Source organism: Nerophis ophidion, linkage group LG07 (assembly GCF_033978795.1).
Source record: "Nerophis ophidion isolate RoL-2023_Sa linkage group LG07, RoL_Noph_v1.0, whole genome shotgun sequence".
NCBI classification, from domain to species: domain Eukaryota; kingdom Metazoa; phylum Chordata; class Actinopteri; order Syngnathiformes; family Syngnathidae; genus Nerophis; species Nerophis ophidion.
In genome coordinates, this window is record NC_084617.1 from 62,455,628 (window position 1) to 62,473,288 (window position 17,661).

At 39.6% G+C, this 17,661-nt stretch overlaps 2 protein-coding genes across 4 annotated transcripts in view; one reads left to right on the forward strand and one right to left on the reverse strand.

The window, feature by feature from the left end:
• npc1l1 (NPC1-like 1) overlaps window positions 1-9,313 on the forward strand; it is a 50,271-nt gene extending 40,958 nt beyond the window's left edge. Inside the window, exons 19-21 of the mRNA XM_061906810.1 lie at window positions 2,744-2,857; window positions 4,668-4,830; window positions 8,153-9,313. Coding sequence (XP_061762794.1) covers window positions 2,744-2,857; window positions 4,668-4,830; window positions 8,153-8,352 — 477 coding nt within the window. The 3' untranslated portion in view covers window positions 8,353-9,313. The remainder of the gene's footprint in view (window positions 1-2,743; window positions 2,858-4,667; window positions 4,831-8,152) is intronic.
• Window positions 9,314-11,919: 2,606 nt separating this feature from the next.
• The window catches only part of LOC133556668 (rapamycin-insensitive companion of mTOR-like), a 44,940-nt gene continuing 39,198 nt past the window's right edge, over window positions 11,920-17,661 (reverse strand). For all 3 annotated transcript variants that reach the window (XM_061906813.1, XM_061906812.1, XM_061906811.1), the window contains 3 exons: window positions 13,514-13,637; window positions 13,294-13,432; window positions 11,920-13,216 (listed from right to left, as the gene is read on the reverse strand). In XM_061906813.1, the coding sequence (XP_061762797.1) occupies window positions 13,136-13,216; window positions 13,294-13,432; window positions 13,514-13,637 (344 nt within the window). In that variant the 3' untranslated portion in view covers window positions 11,920-13,135. The remainder of the gene's footprint in view (window positions 13,217-13,293; window positions 13,433-13,513; window positions 13,638-17,661) is intronic.

The following is a 17,661-nucleotide window of genomic DNA, read 5'->3' on the forward strand; positions in this document are numbered from 1 at the left end:
GGTCCCCACAAGGTGGGGACAAAGGTCAACGTTGGGGAAGGATGAGTAAAAAAAAAATACAATCTAGATTGAGCTCCTAAGGGGGAGTGGAGAAAAAAACCTCCATAGCACAAGGTTCAAAGTTTAGCCGTCACATGCAGAGTACACCACAGCGAAATTATTTTTTCCATGCTCGGCAGATATTGTGTACAGTGGGATCCTAACACTAGTTGCAGAATCTAATACACTAAATACAAAAAATAGCTCTGATGTACTGTCAGATTCAAACAATGATGACATCTATTAATCAGACAAGAAGCAAGGAATCATGCAAAGACAGTGTTCAATTTAGCTCATGAGTCACGAGGAGACGCATGTTTTGGCTGCACCCTAGTTAAAGATCCAAACTACGTTCCAAAAAAATCAAGCTCGCGTGCCTCCTCTATTTATTAGGAAAGTCCCTATTACATCACTGTCGCTGAGGGAAGGGGGTAGACTCGACAACTCCAGTTAGACACAATATATGATTATACAAAAATGCGAATATGTAGACACTTGGTGCTATTGCCCAGTCTCTGCTTTGTCTGGTCCCGGTACCCTTGGCAGTCAGCAGGCCGAGTCTGGACAAAACACTGATAAAAAGAGGCTAGCAATCTCTTGGATTGCTAGCTCTGCACAAATACAGAAATACCACTTGAGTACAAATTGACAATACTTTACAGCAGTGGTTTTCAACCTTGTTGGAGGTACCGAACCGCACCAGTTTCATATGCGAATTCACCGAACCCTTCTTTAGTGAAAAGAAAAATGTTTTTGTTTTTTTTCAAATTCAAGAAAAAGTTATGTTTTTTTATTGGTGCAGAAAATGAACCGTGCATGAAGATCACCTTGTTCAAAGAACAAAACCAACACAGTGCATGATTTCACAACAAATTACACACCTTACACATATTACCATGAATTGAATTAACGAGGACCCCGACTTAAACAAGTTGAAAAACTTATTCGGGTGTTACCATTTAGTGGTCAATTGTACGGAATATGTACTGAACTGTTTCATATTATGTATTCTCTTCCTTTGAAATCTGCTAGTAAAAGTTTCAATCAATCAATCAATCAAAAAACCTGCAAAATAGATGGAAAATTAGAGGGAACATTGTTTGGGGGTATCCATAATACGCCGACAGGGAGAAGTTTTTATTTACACGATAATTCGGATGTGTCGTGCTCCGCCGAACCCCTGAGGCCGACTCACGGAACCCCTAGGGTTGGATCGAACCCAGGTTAAGAGCCACTGCTTTATAGTAACGGCCCTTAAGCATAAAGTTATGATGATAATATATACATAATTATTCTAACATGTACATTAATTACAAGACAATTAAGTTGCACTTTAAGTCACAGTAGTTATGGTAGAAGTATCAGTACAAGTAGACGTACAGTACCAGTGCAATATCAGTATGTACAGTATAGGAAGCACATTTACATATTACAGCATCTCGAGACTTGCAACAGAGGGGAGGGTGTGGGGGCCACAGTGGCGGGCTGCAGCTCTTCAGGCGCTGCCCAGCCGTACATCACCAATAAGGGATTCATGGCCTTGGTGTCGTGCAGTCGCTAGAATGTAATCTAATAGTGTATTTTAGTTTCCTTTACAATACCCAGCCACAGATTTCAAGTGGAAGTGAATTAGCCCTTTCCTCTAGTGCAGGGGTCGGGAACCTTTTTGGCTGAGAGAGCCAAAAAGCCAAATATTTTAAAATATATTTCCGTAAGAGCCATATAATATTTTTTTTAACACTGAACACAACTAAAGACGTGCATTTTTAAGTAAGACCAACATTTCCAGAGTAAAATAGGTCTCTTATTCTTTGTAATAACATTGTTATTCTGAAGCTAACTGTGGAGGGGGCGTGGCCTGTGGGCCTGCAGCGACAGGTGCGTAGAGGGCCCACCTGGGCCTTGTTATCTAATCACCTGTCGCTCTGTTATAAGCAGCAGCCAGGAGGAGAGACTGGGTTGGGGCTGGAAAAACTATTGCTGGAAAGCAACTGAGAGACTTGTTGAAAAATAAAACAATATTGTAACCCTGAAACAGGCTCTCATGTCGGTGCTTGGGGGTCGAAAGAACCCCCAGGAGGGCAAGCCCCACACTAACCAATAATAAATAAATAACTTCTTACCATTAACGCAACTTCTTCAACAGGTGCGGTAGAAAACAGATGGATGGATTAAAAATGCATGAGAATGTTTTATATTTTGAACATTATTTTTAACACAGTGATTACAAGTGGAATTACTCATTACTTATCGTGTTAAGCAACGTCAGCTCAGATTTATCAGAGAGCCAGATGCAGTCATCAAAAGAGCCACATCTGGCTCTAGAGCCATAGGTTCCCTACCCCTGCTCTTGTGACTCAAATCGCTTTACATAGTGAAACCCAATATCTAAATTACATTTAAACCAATTTCGGTGACACTGGGAGCAGGTGGGTAAAGTGTCTTGTCCAAGGACACAACGGCAGTGACTGGGATTGCGGAAGCTGGGATCGAACCTGGAACCCTCAAGTTGCTGGCCCGGCCACTCTACCAACCGAACTATATATATATATATATATAAAAAAACACGCAGTTTCCAATGAAACACCATTCATAGTTGTGAGCTAACGGCAGAGTCATAACTGTTATTTACTGTCATTCATGTCTTTTTTAAAGCGCATCTCAAAATCTGGTTTAGCCATGTCTTGAACGCAACTCTTTGCAGGCGGTGGGCATCTCTGTGGAGTTTGTGTCCCACATGACCAGATCTTTCGCACTCAGCACCAAGCCCACCCGTGTGGAGCGAGCAAAAGAGGCGACGGCCAACATGGGAAGCGCAGTAAGTTTGAATTTACTGTATGACGTATGAAAAGTGTGTATCCTTCCAACCCAGTCTTTAGCGCAGGGATGTCCAACTAAATTGTTTGGGGGGGGTCAGGGTGCACATTTCCAGAAAGCTAAGGGGAGGGGGCAGACTTCTCCCTTGGCTATTGTTCTAATTTTGTACATTCCTGAGAACCAGCGTCCTCTACAGTGGACATTTGAGTTTTGCTGCATTTATTTCGTAAGAGTTACAGGAGCGTTATGCTGTTTTTTTTAAAGGGGAACATTATCACCAAACCTATGCAAGCGTCAATATATACCTTGATGTTGCAGAAAAAAGACCATGTATTTTTTTAACCGATTTCCGAACTCTAAATGGGTGAATTTTGGCAAATTAAACGCCTTTCTGTTTATCGGTCTTTTAGCGATGACGTCAGAACGTGACGTCACCGAGGTAACACACCCGCCATATTCCTTTTCACATTACAAACACCGGGTCTCAGCTCTGTTATTTTCCGTTTTTTCGACTATTTTTTGGAACCTTGGAAACATCATGCCTCGTCGGTGTGTTGTCGGAGGGTGTAACAACACTAACAGGGAGGGATTCAAGTTGCACTACTGGCAAGAAATCTGCCGCCAGACCCCCCATTGAATGTACCAGAGTGTCTTCACATTTGACTGGCAATTCTAAGACAGACATGGCACAGAGATGTATGGATAACCTGCAGATGCATTTGCAACGATTAAGTCAACGAAATCACAAAGGTGAGTTTTGTTGATGTTGTTGACTTATGTGCTAATCAGACATATTTGGTCACGGCATGACTGCCAGCTAATCGATGCTAACATGCTACGCTAATCGATGCTAACATGCTATTTATGCTAGCTGTATGTACATTTGAAACTAGATACCCACATTTTAATGCGAAACAAACACTTACCAATCGACGGATTTAAGTTGCTCCAGTGTCACAAGATGCGAAAGTCCTGATCGTTTGGTCCGCACATTTTACCGGCGATGCTAGTAAGGCAGCCATGCTTTGGGCCACCCACGCTATGGCCGAATAGCGTCAACAGCAATTCGCTCAACAGCTTCAGTTTCTTCTTCAATTTCGTTTTCGCTATCTGCCTCCATACTCCGACCATCTGTTTCAATACATGCGTAACTGTTGAATCGTTTAAGCCGCTGAAATCCGAGTCTGAATCCGAGCTAATGTCGCTATATCTTGCTGTGGTAACCGCCATGTTGTTTGTATTGGCAGCCCTGTGTGACGTCACAGGGAAATGGATAGTGGTTTCGAAGATAGCGAAAATAAGGCAATTTAAAGCTTTATTTAGAGATATTCCGGGACCGGTAAAATTTTGAAAAAAATTTCAAAAAATACAACAAGCCACTGGGAACTGATTTTTATTGTTTTTAACCCTTTTGAAATTGTGATAATGTTTTGTTTTTGAACACTGTCTTTTTGAGGAACACCACTAGTATAACTAAAGAAGTCGAACAAATGACTACTGACGGCATATGGATTTAAAAAAGCTACCTTAGTTATATAAACCACAAATGTGTAACTGCCAAAAATGAGAGGATCTGATGAGGTGCCTTGAGGAACACATCAGTTCTGTAAATCACAAGTTTGAACTCCAGTGTTCTATGTTTGCTGGCGAGGTTAAAATATTACTGCACGGATCTGCCATTGTGTTTACGGTGGTCCAAGTTCCTCTACACAACTGGTGGACTCTTGCGTTTTTAGGAAATTTCTGCAAACATTTTTTGAACTCAACTCTGTGGCTGGGCTGCTTTACAGTGTTTGCTTTCAACCCTGAAGGTGTTTGCTGGTGTTGCCATGACCAACCTGCCCGGCATCCTGGTGTTAGCCTTTGCCAAAGCCCAACTTATCCAGATCTTCTTTTTCCGCCTCAACCTGGTCATCACACTCCTGGGGATGGCTCATGGACTCGTCTTCCTCCCTGTAGTGTTAAGCTACTTTGGTGAGTCTTGTGTTTTCTACGTCATGGTAAGCCGCAAAGGCTGAATTAAGGCGACTGGACTCTTCTTGCGTGTTTGAAAATCTTTAATCTAAAAGGCTTCTTCAGCGCTAAAATTGTAGGTGTCTCTAATATGGGTGTTGTTGATGTTGTTCGGGTGGCAGGTGAATAATCATCCTGCATTACAGTGGCTCGTTTGCCTGGTTGGTGGCAAAACAGTTAGAGATGTCCGATAACATCGGACTGCCGATATTATCGGCCGATAGATGCTTTAAAATGTAATATCAGAAAATATCGGTAATGGTTTCAAAAGGTAAAATGTATGACTTTTTAAAGCGCCGCTGTGTACACGGACGTAGGGGTGAGTACAGAGCTCCAATAAACCTTAAAGGCACTGCCTTTGCATACTGGCCCAGTCACATAATACCTACAGCTTTTCACACACACACAAGTAAATGCAAATCATATTTGGTAAACAGCGATGAATTGGTTAACGTGGACCCCAACTTAAACAAGTTGAAAAACGTATTCGGGTGTTACCATTTAGTGGTCAATTGTACGGAATATGTACTGTACTGTGCAATCTACTAATAAAAGTTTCAATGAATCAAAAGCCATACATGTCACACTGAGGGTGGCCGTACAAACAACTTTAACACTGTTACAAATATGCGCCACACTGTGAACCCACACCTAACAAGAATGACAGACACATTTCGGGAGAACATCCGCACCGTAACACAACATAAACACAACAGAAAAAATACCCAGAACCCCTTGCAGCACTAACTCCTTCGGGATGCTACAATATACACCTCCATTATTAATTGAACAAATCGCAAAAGATTCAGCAACACAGATGTCCAGAATACTGTGTAATTATGCGATTAAAGCAGACGACTTTTAGCCGCTAGTGGTGCAGCGCTAATATTTCCTTACAGTCTGTGACGGCACGCGTACGCGTCATCATTCCGCGACGTTTTCAACAAGAAACTGGCGGGAAATTTAAAATTGCAATTTAGTCAACTAAAAAGGCCGTATTGGCATGTGTTGCAATGTTAATATTTCATCATTGATATATAGCAGGGGTCACCAACGTTGTGCCCGCGGGCACCAGGTAGCCCGTAAGGACCAGATGAGTAGCCCGCAGGCCTGTTGTAAAAATAGCTCAAATAGCAGCACTTACCAGTGAGCTGCCTCTATTTTTTAACTTTATTTATTTACTAGCAAACTGGTGTTGCTTAGCTCGACATTTTTAATTCTGAGAAAGACAAAACTCAAATAGAATTTGAAAATCCAAGAAAATATTTTAAAACTTAAATAAATTCATTTATTGTTTTACTTTGCTTCTTATAACTTTCAGAAAGACAATTTTAGAGAAAAAATACAACCTTAAAAATGATTTTAGGATTTTTAAACACATATACCTTTTTACCTTTTAAATTCCTTCCTCTTCTTTCCTGACAATTTAAATCAATGTTCAAGTAAATGTATTTTTTTTTATTGTAAAGAATAATAAATACATTTAAATTTAATTCTTCATTTTAGCTTCCGTTTTTTCGACGAAGAATATTTGTGAAATATTTATTCAAACTTATTATGATTAAAATTCAAAAACAAATATTCCGGCAAATCTAAAAAATCTGTACAATCAAATTTAAATCTTATTTCAAAGTCTTTTGGATTTCTCTTAAAATGTTTGTTCTGGAAAATCTAGAAGAAATAATGATTTGTCTTTGTTAGAAATATAGCTTGGTCCAATTTTTTATATATTCTAACAAAGTGCAGATTGAATTTTAACCTATTTAAAATAGGTAATCAAAAATATATATTTATTGTGAGAAATCATTAAGATGATCAGGGTTTCCACAAGGATAAATATCATTATCTAATAGTAATATAATAGAGTTAAAGGCAAATTGAGCAAATGGGCTATTTCTGGCAATTTATTTAAGTGTGTATCAAACTGGTAGCCCTTCGCATTCATCAGTACCCAAGAAGTAGCTCTTGGTTTCAAAAAGGTTCATGACCCCTGATGTATAAACTATCAGACTGCGTGGTCGGTAGTAGTGGGTTTCAGTAGGCCTTTAAGAGTTGGAAAATATCGGACATCTCTAGTAATTTGATAATTATTGACAATTATTTGACAGTATTTTACTGGAAAAAATACAGTTGAATACTGTAATTTTTTACAGCACACGCTAGAGATGCACGGATAGGCAATTATATCATCCGCATCCGCATCACCAAAGTCGTCATCCACCCGCCGTCCACCCGAACCAACATTTTAACAGGACCGTACCCGCCCGCCAACCGCCCGCTGAAATACATCAGAGGTTGTCCGCCTTTACCACTCACAGAGCTATTTAAACCTGTTTCACAGAGTAATGATGACAATTGGAGCCACTGACGTTCCCGCGGCTATCCAATAACGTTCATTCTGTTTACAAGAATATGGGCGTGTTGTGAAGCCAGTACCTTAGACACCTTCAGCAACTTGTCAGATCTGATTGTTGGTCCGGCTTCCGCAATTACACATTCAAGATTGAAAGGCATAATGGGTGACACAGAGTACACTGATGGTTGTGATATAAACAACTTTAACACTTACTAATATGCGCCACGCTGTGAAGCCACACAATACAAGAATGCCTAACACATTTCGGGAGAACATCCTGCTAGCGGGGTGTATAAAATAGTCAGGAATTGTCATGAATACAAAGGATTATGGGTATTTGTTGTGTTGCGTTTATGTTGTGTTACTGTGAGGATGTTCTCCCGAAATGTGTATGTCGGTTTTAATTGGTGTGGCTTCACAGCGTGGCGCATATTACTAAGAGTGTTAAAATTGTTTATATCACAACCATTAGTGTACTCTGTGTCACCCAGTATGCCTTGCAGTCGTGTGCGTGTTGCCGCGGAAGCCACACACAACATGATGCTGGACTGACAAGCAGATCGTACATGTTGTAGTAGGCGACAAAGTCAATGGCTTCATAGAACGCCCTAATACTTATTATCAGGGTGACTGCCGGCAGTCATTCAGGAGAATAATAGCAACTCTTATTGTCCTCTTCGCTTTATGCTTAAAAGTCACTTTGAATGGCAAAGGATACCGATCACAGAACCATGCATATCAAATATTTCCGGATGGTTCAACCGCCACCTGCCCGAATCTAATTAAAATCAATTTTTTCGTCATGTCAACCGCCCGACACTCCGCGGATGAGACCGCAAACCGGGCATCTCTAGCACACGCAGCATTCGTGTGGTCCAAACCTGTAAGCCAGCTCGTTTTCTAACCTCCTCTGTTCGCTGGTCGCAGGGCCCGACGTGAACAAAGCGGTGCTGTTGCAAATCCAGCAGGAGAAATGGAAGGCCCGCCAGGAGCTGGAGATGAAAAACAACATGAGACAGTTCTATCACAACTTGAGCTACCAGGACGACGAGGCCAAGGACCAGGTGCACTCCCAGCGCCAGACGCACATTCAGGAACAAGAGGAGGACAGGGTTGACCACTTCTGAGCGGGACAATTGTTGTGACAAGTTTCTTATACCTCACCAACAAACTGACGTAGAGATGGACAAACCATAGAGCGGGGACATCTTAGTCTCCAATTGGAAATGATTTACCTGAACATGTACCTCAATCATGGACTGAACACAACACAGTGCAGTGTTCTCCTCCCACTAGTGGACACCAGCACTGTGGAATAAGGACAGCACATGGACACGTTATTGGAATTTCCTACTTAAAAAAAAAATAATAATGTAATTGTTTTGCGTATGCATTACATTAGCACTGTCTTACATGAAATAACACACTCCAGCATTTACGCAAAAACCCAAGTTGGACTTTGAACTTTTCGTGTTGCAGGATCTTCGTGATATTCTCACACTCGTTCTGCTCTGTGAGGCAGAAATGTCCATTTTTTTTTGCACCATACTTGTAGAAGTTGCACACCGGCTTTATGGACGATTGGATAGAGGCTGTATTTATGTTGTCAAGTTGAAGGGAAGAAAACTATTTCTCCTACGCGTGTTTGTTTTATCTCTAATAAAGCTCACCAAGTCGATGCCGATTTTCCAAGAATTGCACATTGCCTTGTCGCAAAATGCTCGTCCTCTAATTAGACTTAGACTGAGATGAACTTTATTGAGCCACAAGGGAAATTGTTCCACACAGTAACTCAGTTACAAAGGACGGAAAAGATAATGCAGGTATAAAGTAGACTAAAAATGTACCATAGTAGCAATATAAAATATAACACACCATATTTCCTTGAATTACCGCAGGGCATATAGTATGCACCTGCCTTGAATTACTGCCGGGTCAAACCAGCTTCGCAAAATACTTAGCGCAGGCTTAGTATTACCGCCTGGTCAAACTCGTGACGTCACGAGTGACACTTCCCCTGTCATCATTTTCAAAACGGAGGAGGCTGATTTCAATACTGGTAATTTGAAATCGCATAAAGGGAAGAAGATTAAGAGCTATTCAGTAGGATTTAAGGTCTAAGCTTACATCACACTCAATTTTTTACTGCATGCCTTTGGTAAGTGTCGGAGTGAGAAGAGGTTTTAAAATAATCAGCGCATGCTTACTTTTACCGCATGCCTTTGGTAAGCGCAGGAGTGAGAAGAGGTTTTAAATTAATTAGCGCCCCGGCTGCAATTCAAGGAAATACAGTATATGTAATATTTACATATTGTTTACAGTACATAGTGCATCAGTACATTCTTAAAGTTAAAGTTAAAGTACCAATGATTGTCACACACACTCTTAGTGTGGTGAAATGATTCTCTGCATTTGACCCATCACCCTTGATCATCCCCTGGGAGGTGAGGGGAGCACTGGGCAGCAGCGGTGCCGCGCCCGGGAATAATTTTTGGTGATTTAACCCCCAATTCTTGCTACTGTTGACGTGACTTCTTCGCCGAGGTCTGAAGGAAAACGCCAGATATGAAGTCGGATTCCAGGAAGGAGAAGGCAGAGGAAGATTCCACACCTGGAAGCAGAAACTTCATGGCATATTGCATATATATATATTATTATATTTTGAATTTTCCTGAAGGAATCAATAAAGTACTATCTATCTCTCTATCTATCTATTATTATCGGCGGTCACTCCAGCAAGTATGACGATCCTCCTGGTAGGTGTGTATCCCTGTATGGAGGATACGTGTGCACGTAGGGAGACTGGTGCACAGACAGTCACCACACGATCCTTGACAGAATCGTGTCAGGGTCCAGTGGCATGGAGTCCAAGACGACTGGGGACCCTTTTCTGCTGCAGCCTTCTTCCGCCATCGCAGCCGTTGTGGTGGTTCTTAAATCTACCGTCTTCCGCCTACTCCGCCGTTGAGGTCTTCACCGTATCCCTGGCTAGGGGGCAGTCAGGTACTAGGCCTTTGCCAAGAGTCAACTTGGGGTAACAGTAGTAAAGTGGTTAACCTCCTAGTGCCCCAAGACCCCATAGAAGTGCCTATATATATATATATATATATATATATGTATGGTTATTTATGCGCCATATAACGTACACTTATTCCGCCTGTTGTTCACTATTCTTTATTTATTTTAAATTGTCTTTCAAATGTCTATTCTTGGTGTTTGATTTTATCAAATAAATTTCCCCAAAAAATGCGACTTATACTCCAGTGTGACTTAAATGTTTTTTTCCTTCCTTATTGTGCATTTTCGGCGGGTGCGACTTATACTCCGAAAAATATGGTAACTCCACTGTTGGCATAGTTTTGATGCTTTCAGTGACAATCTACACCAGGGGTCACCAACGCGTAGCCCGCGGGCGCCAGGTAGCCCGTAAGGACCAGATGAGTCGCCCGCTGGCCTGTTCTAAAAATAGCTCAAATAGCAGCACTTACCAGTGAGCTGCCTCTATTCTTTAAATTGTATTTATTTACTAGCAAGCTTTGCTCGAAATTTTTAATTCTAAGAGGGACAAAACTCAAATACAATTTGAAAATCCAAGAAAATATTTTAAAGACTTGGTCTTCACTTGTTTAAATAAATTTATTTATTCTTTTAATTTGCTTCTTATAACTTATAGAAGGACAATTTTAGAGAAAAAATACCACCTTAAAAATGATTTTAGGACTTTTAAACACATATACCTTTTTACCTTTCAAATTCCTTCCTCTTCTTCCCTTACAATTTCAATCAATGTTGAAGTACTTTTTTTTTTTATTGTAAAGAATAATAAATACATTTTAATTTAATTCTTCATTTTAGCTTCTGTTTTTTCGACGAAGAATATTGTGAAATATTTCTTCAAACTTCTGATTAAAATTAAAAAAAAATATTCTGGCAAATCTAGAAATTCTGTAGAATCAAATTTAAATCTTATTTCAAAGTCTTGAATTTATTTTAAAATTTTTGTTCTGGAAAATCCAGAAGAAGTAATGACTTGTCTCTGTTAGAAATATAGCTTAGTCCAATTTTTTATATATTCTAACAAAGTGCAGATCGCATTTTAACCTATTTAAAACAGGTTATCCAAAATTGTAAAATTAATCTCAAACAAGAAAAATCACTAATGATGCTCCATAAATTATTTTTTTAATTTTTCACTTTTTTTTTCTGTTTTCTCCTCTGTTAAACCGTTCAATTAAGTGTTTTTTTCATCATTTATCCTCTACAAAAAACCTTCCGTAAAAGGAAAAAAAATGTACGACGGAACAACAGACAGAAATACCCATTTTTTAAATATGTATATACATTTATTTACTAAAGGTAAATTGAGCTAATTGGCTATTTCTGGCAATTTATTTAAGTGTGTATCAAACTGGTAGCCCTTCGCATTAATCAGTACCCAAGAAGTAGCTCTTGGTTTCAAAAAGGTTGGTGACCCCTGATCTACACTGTAAATAGTAATGAAAATAAAGAAAACGCATTGAATGAGAAAGTGTGTCCAAACATTTAGCCTGTACTGTACATTGGTGGAAAAAATATGGCACAAAAGATTGAGATGCAAACCAAGATCATCCGATATTTGTATTTTTTGGGGGATATCGGATTGATATCCGATATCAACAATAATTTAGGCTCAAGAACTGAACCAGAGAAATGTATTTCAATTTGTTTTTTTATTAACAACGCATCCCTTTGATAGGATTGTATGTTTCTTTAGGTCATCAATGCCCCCAAAACAGACTGTACACAATATACAGGGGAAACCACGATTTAGGCAAACTAAACAAAAACAACAACTTATTAAATTATAATACAGTCTTGAGGAAAAATATAAATAACTTTTTTTTTTTTTTCTCTTCTCTGGTTGAGCTCACTCTATGGTACAGACATATAATAAATAGATCGGGTCTGACATCACTCAGCCGATCTATGAATCATCTCTCTATGAGTCCATTTGTGTAGCAGCATTAGAGCAAAAAACAAGCCAAGGGAAAACAGATAACCCCCCCTCTCTCTCTCGTCTTAGCCACTTGACGATGACAATGCATCGTGGAAATAAACAAGTCTACTCCTACAATGTCGTGGCAGCGTTCCAATGGCAACCTAAATTACAAAAAAAAAAAAGGTTAAGGTGACAACTTGGCCCATGCGCGTTACACATGCAGAGGAAGTGAAGCACGGAGGTAAGAAGGCATAGTGTGGGGGAGCTGCTGGGTTGATGCGAAATCTGTAAGAAGTAGAAAGATCAACACACACCAGAAAACTTACCAACAATGGCTGAAGAAAATGACTGAAAGAAAGTAGCGAGTAAGGATATACTGTATAGCGCTGAAGATGACAATACTACAGATGCTTGATTGTCTGAGATCATAGAAAAGGAATTGTGGGAAAGTCATGTGGCAAGAAATGTGAAATAGTACCGATCAGGCAACAACTAGGAAAACGTCTCGGATAAAAAAATCTAAATCAAAACCCCCCAGCAGGACCCTTTGTTTAGTTTTGTTTCGTAAGGAAAAAAGCTTGCATGATGTGAGGAATCACTGGGTAGACGCAACTGCTGGAAGGACACAAAATGTCATTAGAATTTTGTTTGTTATTGTGACGCATTATCAAGTCTTGCTCCTGATTGCCAACCCAATCTGAAGACAGTTATTGGTTTACTCCTTGTTTTTGGCCATTTAAAAACAGCACTAAACCGGTTTTTGTCAAACACCAGATACTGATCTTTGTTTACTCCTTTTCTTCCTTGGCTGCTGGCACTCTGTTTGGAGCGACAGAAAAAAAAAAATTCTCCCTCCCCTTTCATCGGTCGGTCTCACGGTTCATAGTTTGTCGGGCGGCGTTGTCATGGTGACACAGGAGGGAGGACGACGATCAGCATTCCGCAGGAGGCTCCCCGTCTACTTCGACGGGTTTTGGTAGCTTGGTCAGGATGGCCTCTGCCTCTTCGTACATCTGAAATTAACCAATCAAAAGATGAGACTAAAAATTATGGGGGTGGGGATGAAGAGGAAGAGGAAAAGTTGTCTTACTGGCATGAACTGCACATCCTGGAAGAGCTCCTGTATGAAGCGTCGGGATGTGAGGCGGAACATACAGTGGGCTAACAGGTGAGACACCTCGGAGTACAGGCAGATGTCATCAAACGCATACGCAAACTTCTCCTTTATCCTGAAGGTGAATATGAACATGGCTTTAAGACCAACCATCAAGCATATAGAAATGTGTGCAGCGTAAAGACGAGAGAATTACGTGAGAAGTCCTGTTTCGTGGCCTTTGGTCCCAACAGATGAGCTGAGGTTGATGATGAGACGAAGCACTTCCTTCCTCAGCAGGACCCGTGAGGCTGGGCCGTCCTCTGATATCGCTTTGCCAACTGTAGCGTATCACATTATAAAAGTCTTCAGTGATGTGCTAGGCTTGCGCCATAAGACGACAACACTTGTTATGCCATTGTCATTTTGTGATAACCTATGTTGATGACCAGTGTTAGGGAAGATTACCTTAAAAAAAGTAACTAGTTACAGTTACTCGTCACTATCTAACAAAGGTCTTAACTCATTCTCCTTTTATGCCACGTCAATATAGAATGCACTCCCAACAGGTGTAAAAGAAAGTGCATCTCTATCCTCCTTCAAAACCTCACTAAAAGAACACCTCCAGGCAACTACAACCCTAGACTAGTGGTTCTCAACCTTTTTTCAGTGATGTACCCACTGTGAACATTTTTTAAATTCAAGTACCCTCTAAGCAGACCAGAGCATTTTTGGTTGAAAAAAAGAGATAAAGAAGTAAAATACAGCACTATGTCATCAGTTTCTGATTTATTAAATTGTATAACAGTGCAAAATATTGCTCATTTGTAGTGGTCTTTCTTGAACTATTTGGAAAAAAAAGACATGAAAATAACTAAAAACTTGTTGAAAAATAAACGAGTGATTTCATTCTAAATAAAGTTTTCTACACATAGAAGTAGTCATCAACCTAAATTGCCCTCTTTGGGGATTGTAATGGAAATCTATCTGGATTCATAAACTTCATTCTAAACATTTCTTCACAAAAGAATAAATCTTTAACATCAATATTTATGGAACATGTCCACAAAAATCTGGCTGTCAACACTGAATATTGCATTGTTGTATATTTTCTTTTCAGTTTATGAACTTATATTCAAATTTTGTTGAAGCATTATTCAATAAATATATTTATAAAGGATTTTTGAATTGTTGCTATTTTTAGAATATTCTTTTTTTAAATCTCACGTACCCCTTGGCATACCTTCTAGTACCCCCAGGGGTACGCGTACCCCCATTTGAGAACCACTGCCCTAAACTAACACCCTCCCTCCACCACATCCCAGCTCCCCGGATTGTAAATAATCAAATGTATATACTTGTTCTCGTGCTTTCTGAGCTCATTATGTTCACTGCTTGCTGTACATATCCTACGAAGTCAGATCTACTGTTCAATGTCCATTTCTCAGATGATATAATTGTTGATGACTGAAGTGCTGATATCAACCAAACCTAACCTATATACTCTAAAGATTAGCTTGCTGACTGCATTATGCTGATAGTATATATTTATACCATGAATTGATTAACGTGGACCCCGACTTAAACAAGTTGAAAAACTTGTTACCATTTAGTGGTCAATTGTACGGAATATGTACTGTACTGTGCAATCTACTAATAAAAGTCTCAATCAATCAATCAATCAAAATCGACCAAAAAAGTAATTGAATTACTAACGGGATTATTCATTCATTACTAGAGAAAGTAATTAATGTGACTTTTTTTTTAACTTTCATATATTTGGTGTTTGCAGTTGAGATATTTCATGAGAGAAGAGTGTTTGCCTTCAAAAGGAGGTGCCTGTTACCAAGTGAAGCAGTGGTGGTAGAGGTCGTCTGTGGACTGGATAAAGATTTTTGAGAATGTTTTTTTTTTCTTTTACTAATAGTTAATAAAGTGATTGAAAGTGCATCCATGGCTGTCTCTCTCCTTGTCCACAAATGCGGTGTCGATTGTCACTTTCTTGAATGTTCATTCTTAGTAGTGTTAGCGCGCCAGTGTGTGTGCGTGCGGTGGCTGATGCTTGCATTAGTAAAGAGTTACTTCCTGAAGTGAACTTGCTGGGATTCTAAAGCTGGCTTGTCCGCATCAAAATTAGCGTGCCAAGTTACATCAAACGTATCAGTAACATAAAAGTAATTACTGTATTTTCCAGACTAGTTTTTTTCCCACGCTTTGTACCCTGCGGATTATTAAAGGGTGAGGCTAATTTAAGTAATTTTCTTCACTAAATGCCATAATGTTTTGTGTTCAACAAATTGAGACACTGAAAAGATGTTATTGTTTGTACTATGGCGACGTCTATTGGACAAGTTAGCTCACCACAAGTGCTGTGGGTTGAAAATGTATATCCTGGTTTGTACCTTGAACCAGGAGTATTCGTCCATAGCATTTCTGGTCGGTTTTATAACTAAAACTATTCATGATGTCTGTAAGAGTGTGTTTATGCATGTTTGTACGCGCTATCATAATGTAATCAAGCTAGTATTGTAAGCAATAGCTAATACGCTAATATGTTTGCGAGTGTTTGTGTTGGTTTTATTAACTGACAATGGCATTCTTTTTGTATTGTTTCACTTTCCCAAATTGACCAAAACGTCACCGTGGAGTTAGTGAGTCTGTTCAGCTTATTGAGATTGAGAGAACTAGCTTCCGCAGCTAGTGAGTCCATGACGATGACTTTTTATTATGGATGTCCGATAATGCCTTTTTTGCCGATATCCGATATTCTGATATTGTCCAACTCTTAATTACCGATTCCGATATCAACCCACACCGATATATACAGTCGTGGAAATAACAAATTATTATGCCTAATTTTGTTGTGATGTCCCGCTGGAGGCATTAAACAATGTAACAATGTTTTCAAAAATAAATCAACTCAAGTTATGGACAAAAATGCTAACATGGCACTGCCATATTTATTATTAAAGTCACAAAGCGCATTATCTTTTTTAACATGCTTCAAAACAGCTGCTTGGAATTTGGGACATGCTCTCCCTGAGAGAGCATAAGCAGGTTGAGGTGGGCGGGGTTGAGGTGTGGGAGGGATGGGGGGTAGCATGATGGTGTATATTGTAGCGTCCCGGAAGAGTTAGTGCTGCAAGGGGGTCTGGGTATTTGTTCCGTTGTATTTTTGTTGTGTTACGGTGCGGATGTTCTCCAGAAATGTGTTTGTCATTCTTGTTTGGTGTGGGTTCACAGTGTGGCGCATATTTGTAACAGTGTTACAGCCACCCTCAGTGTGACCTGTATGGCTGTTGATGAAGTATGCCTTGCATTCACTTGTGTGTGTGAAAAGCCGACGATATTATGTGACTTGGCCGGCACGCAAGCAGTGCCTTTAAGGTTTATTGGCGCTCTGCACATCATCCTACATCCGTGTACAGAGTGGCGTTTTAAAAAGTCATATATTTTATTTTGGAAACCGATACAGAATAATTTTGAAACCGATTCCAATAATACATTTTAAAGCATTTATCATCAGCAGGCCGATAATATTGGACAGCTCTACTTTTGATTTGTTTGATCAGCCGTTGTACTGCTGTGTGACAGGCACCATTCGGAAACATTTAGGGTATGTCAATAAAAATTTACAAAATATTTTGTACCGGTATATATCTGCGGCCTATAGTCCAGTGCATGTAAACACATTTATTTATTCTAAAATTTAGTGGGCGCGGCTTAAATATCGGCGCGCTCCATAGCACAAAATATACAGTAATTTGCTTACTCCATACTACAAAAAACTAGTAACGCTGTTATTGTTTCGCGCCGTTTTTCCCGAACACTGTTGATGACACATTCTAGCTGTGTCCCGCAAATTTGACCTTGACAAGTGAACGAAGGAGTCAACACAATTTAGTATCCTCACGAGAGGCTAACAAGCATGCTTCTAAATCACTAATAGCTAAACATACACTACACATCGTACGTAGAGGGATACAAAAAAGGATAGCTGCAAGCGAAGTTAGAACTCCTGAATGTAATACAAAGGTGGGCGGATTGATACGAATAGACAGTAACGATACCAAGTATAGTATCAGTATATGGTTGATATTACAGTAAATAAGATCCATATTTTTTACAATCACAAAATAGTTTTGTCGTTTTTGTCGTCATGAAATAAGAGTGAGTATTTTTTGCTTTTGTTTAGTGATATTGCACAATTGACATTCTTATTATATTTACTAGATATTGTTATGCCGCTATTCTGTGTTTTTGTCTGAGTGAAGTTTAATCGTTGTTAAAAGTGTAAGTTTCACCATTGCTATGACCAATACTGCCCTTCTAACTACTTGGTATTCGATTCATATCTAAATGTAT